Source organism: Cannabis sativa, unplaced genomic scaffold (genome assembly GCF_029168945.1).
Source record: "Cannabis sativa cultivar Pink pepper isolate KNU-18-1 unplaced genomic scaffold, ASM2916894v1 Contig7, whole genome shotgun sequence".
In the NCBI taxonomy this organism is placed as follows: domain Eukaryota; kingdom Viridiplantae; phylum Streptophyta; class Magnoliopsida; order Rosales; family Cannabaceae; genus Cannabis; species Cannabis sativa.
The window spans coordinates 2,941,902-2,945,081 of record NW_026870043.1 but is presented as its reverse complement, the minus strand read 5'-3'; the positions used below and the strand labels follow the sequence as shown (position 1 = coordinate 2,945,081).

Here is a 3,180-nt window from a genome sequence, read left to right as displayed (position 1 = left end):
TACTCTAAAGTCTAAACACTGAAGATAAGTAAAAAAGAGCTAGCTTTAGTTTTATACTATGTCCCATCACCACCCTCTACTGTCTTTTAAATACTTATTTTCATAACAATTTTTATACTTTGGAGTGACAGGGAAGGGAGAGAATATTCGATTTCGCAAATTAACTATCTTCTCTATCACATGTAACTCCACAAAGTCTCAGTCTAATGTATTCTAACCACACCCAAGCCCTTGTCCTCTCTCTCTTTCTCTATCTTTTCCCTGTAAAAAGCTTTCATTGAGCGTTATAAAGACGAGGGCAATGGGTAGTTGAAAGCATTTAATAACCCAAAACATTCAATCAAAGTTTCTTTCTCTTTACTCGGGAATATTTAATTTAACATATAGAAAAATCCGTCTCACTGAGACCTTGGATGAAAAAGAAAAGTTGTAACAGTAGTCCTAGTAGAAGAAGCAGTAGCAGTAGTCGTAATACACTGGTCGACACGTGTCCCATGACTTAGCATACTTGAAACCCGTGGTGATGAGAGTAAAATTGGCCTCGCTGTTGCTGGTAGTGCTGATCCTGCTCGGCCTGTTGTTGCGGGAGCGGTGGCTGATGTGTCATCTCTTTCTGGCGACGGAGCTCCATTACTTTCCGGTGGGAGTTTGAGTGCTGTGTTAGGACAAATGTCGGGCTCGCTGCGGGTCTGTATTCGGGTACGAGGCGGCCTGACTTGTACCTGACCCCGCAAGCGTTGCAAAGCGTTTTGGGTCCCATTGGACCGGTCCTCCACTGTGGTGTCTTCTCCGATGCACAGTGCGTGCACCTACGCGCCCCTCCCGATACCGTGGAAGAAGGGTTAACGTTCGACCCCGACGCTTCTTCTCTTTTCGATTTTGTTTTAGCAGAGATCGATGAGGATGATTCAAGCTCCTGCGGTGTTGGTTGATTCGATATAGATCCCCAGCTAGTGTTGGCGCCGGTGATCGGAACTCTCGATCGCTTGCTTCTAGCTCTGCCGGCAAATGACGTGTCGTTTGGGTACGTTAGGGCTCCAGGGATCTCTCCAGTGGGTAAATCGTTAAACGAATCGTCCGCAAATCTCGATAACCATTCCAGTTCCGCTACGTCATCACTCTGCTCAAGACCAAATCAAATGGAAACAACAAAAACATATTATATATATTATGATAAACAAATAAAAAAAGAAATGTAATGAGATGAGAGAACTGGTCAAATGAGGATTACAGGGACGCAGAGGTCGCTGGTGAAATCAGGTGGGTTAAAGAAATGAGCTGACGCAGATGTCTGAGGAAGGAGGGGTGGAAGACAATGGTGGTGTTGAGGAACGTCGAAGTTGGAGGAGGAAGAGAAGAACTGTTCGTCGTCGTTGTTTGAAAAGTCGAGAAGGTCGTCAATGCCGAAACAATCTTGCTGGTGGTGGGTTGGTAGTTCATGATCCATTTGCAGTGGCAGGAGTAAAGGGACAGTAGCTAGCTAGCCGAGGCGATCGTGCTTCTCTTTTATCAGTGTAACGACCTCTCACCTATCTCTGGTTTTAGTTTACAGAGAGAGGAGAAGAGGGAAAGAAAAAGAGAGAGAGAGAAGGGAGGAATGAAGAAGGAGATGAGGCTATAATGTTATAATTGATTTGCGGGGAAGAAGGGGCAGAGGAACGTGCAGAGAGTGACCAATCCACGCTCACTAGAAGAGAGAGAGAAACAAGAGTGAATATAAAGAGTAGTAAAGTAAAGATGGACTTATTATTAGGGAACGTTTGGTAGAAGGTTAAAAAAATAACTTCATTAATGTGAATAATATGATGTAGGAGGATACGATTGTCTCTAAATTTGTCAAGTTTATTGGTTAATTTGGTAAAATTTTTGTTCATGGAAAAATTCTAATAAAATAAAATAATTATTTCAAATTTACATTTTCAAATTTCAAGTTAATTTTATTTTACTATTTTTTTTAATTATATGTGTGACCAATGAATTATAACAAGGAATATTTAATGTTTATTGATATTTTTAAAAAATTATTATAATAAGAGCTTAAAAAATAATAAATAACAGTAATAAAGAAGATAGAGATTTTTACGTGGTTCAGGTATTAATTAACCTTAGTCCACGAGTCAGTCTATTAGCCATAGAAGGCGTATATGGTATTTTTATAGTGCTTATGCAAGAAGCCTAACTATGTATTTTGTGTTTCTCTTGAAGAAGAAGAAAGCTTAGAATAATATTAGCAAAGCTTCGGCTATCTAGGTTATGATACCCCATTCGTATGGAAATAGAAGGGTAATTGTAGGTTGAAGGGCGAGTATGGACATGCCCATGACATGCAAACACTACTACAAAAACCCCCTTTAGAGGCGGTTTTTAAGCTCTTTCAGGGTCGGTTTTTGCGAAATTCGCTACCGACGCTGATCAGGGCGACGCTAAAGGGTTTATATGAACCGACGCCATATGTACCCCTATGGCGTCGGTTATTAGCTGGGAACCGACGCCATAGGGGTACCTATGGCGTCGGTTCCTAGCCAATAACTGACGCCATATGTGGCGTAGCAACCGACGCCATAGGTACGCGAATTTCAGTTTTTTTATTTTTTTTTTATTTAATTATATAATTTTAATTACATTTTCATTATATATTTATTAATTTATATATTATTTTATTTAATTTAAATTACATATTTATTTTTTAAAATGTAAATTAAATATTATTTAAATTTGGGTAAAATACATAATTTTATTTCATAAAAGTAATTAAATATTACACAAACACTAATGTAAAATTAATTTAAAATATTAATAAGTTAATAAATCTAACTACAAGTTAATCTATAAAAATTACATAATGAAGAAAAATTCTTCGACCTTTCAACCTCAATCGTCACTGTGAATCACCGCCATCAATTGTTCGATCCACTTTCGCTGTAGCGGTAACAATTCTGTTTTTGGATCGTATTGCTTCTTACCCCCAAACTGTTAAAAAAATTAAAAATTTATATTAGTTTATGTATATGTATATTATATATTTGTTATTATAGAATTTATATAATATAATCAATAATTAAAACTTACAACTTTTTGATCTTGTATGTAACGGCTGGGGTTGGCACGTGCGACGATGTCAATGATATATTTCAAAACATAAAAACCGCATTCTTGGCTTTTAGGTTGTCTTGGACAGTT

At 37.7% G+C, this 3,180-nt stretch overlaps 1 protein-coding gene across 1 annotated transcript; it reads right to left on the bottom strand.

Moving 5' to 3' along the window:
- Window positions 1-335: 335 nt before the first annotated feature.
- Window positions 336-1,904, bottom strand: LOC133033385 (GATA transcription factor 4-like). Its single transcript, XM_061108102.1, has 2 exons — window positions 1,232-1,904; window positions 336-1,120 (listed from the first exon to the last, which is right to left on the bottom strand). Exons 1-2 carry the CDS (start codon window positions 1,445-1,447, stop codon window positions 500-502), a joined length of 837 nt encoding a protein of 278 aa, XP_060964085.1. The 5' UTR covers window positions 1,448-1,904; the 3' UTR covers window positions 336-499.
- Between the last annotated feature and the right edge of the window lie 1,276 nt (window positions 1,905-3,180).

Bases quoted from the DNA above. Each gene is read 5' to 3' on its own strand.
- LOC133033385 (XM_061108102.1), bottom strand. From the start codon at position 1,447: ATGGATCATGAACTACCAACCCACCACCAGCAAGATTGTTTCGGCATT. The intron at 1,121-1,231 runs GTAATCCTCATT...GGTCTTGAGCAG, and splicing joins CCAGCGACCTCTGCGTCCCT to AGTGATGACGTAGCGGAACT.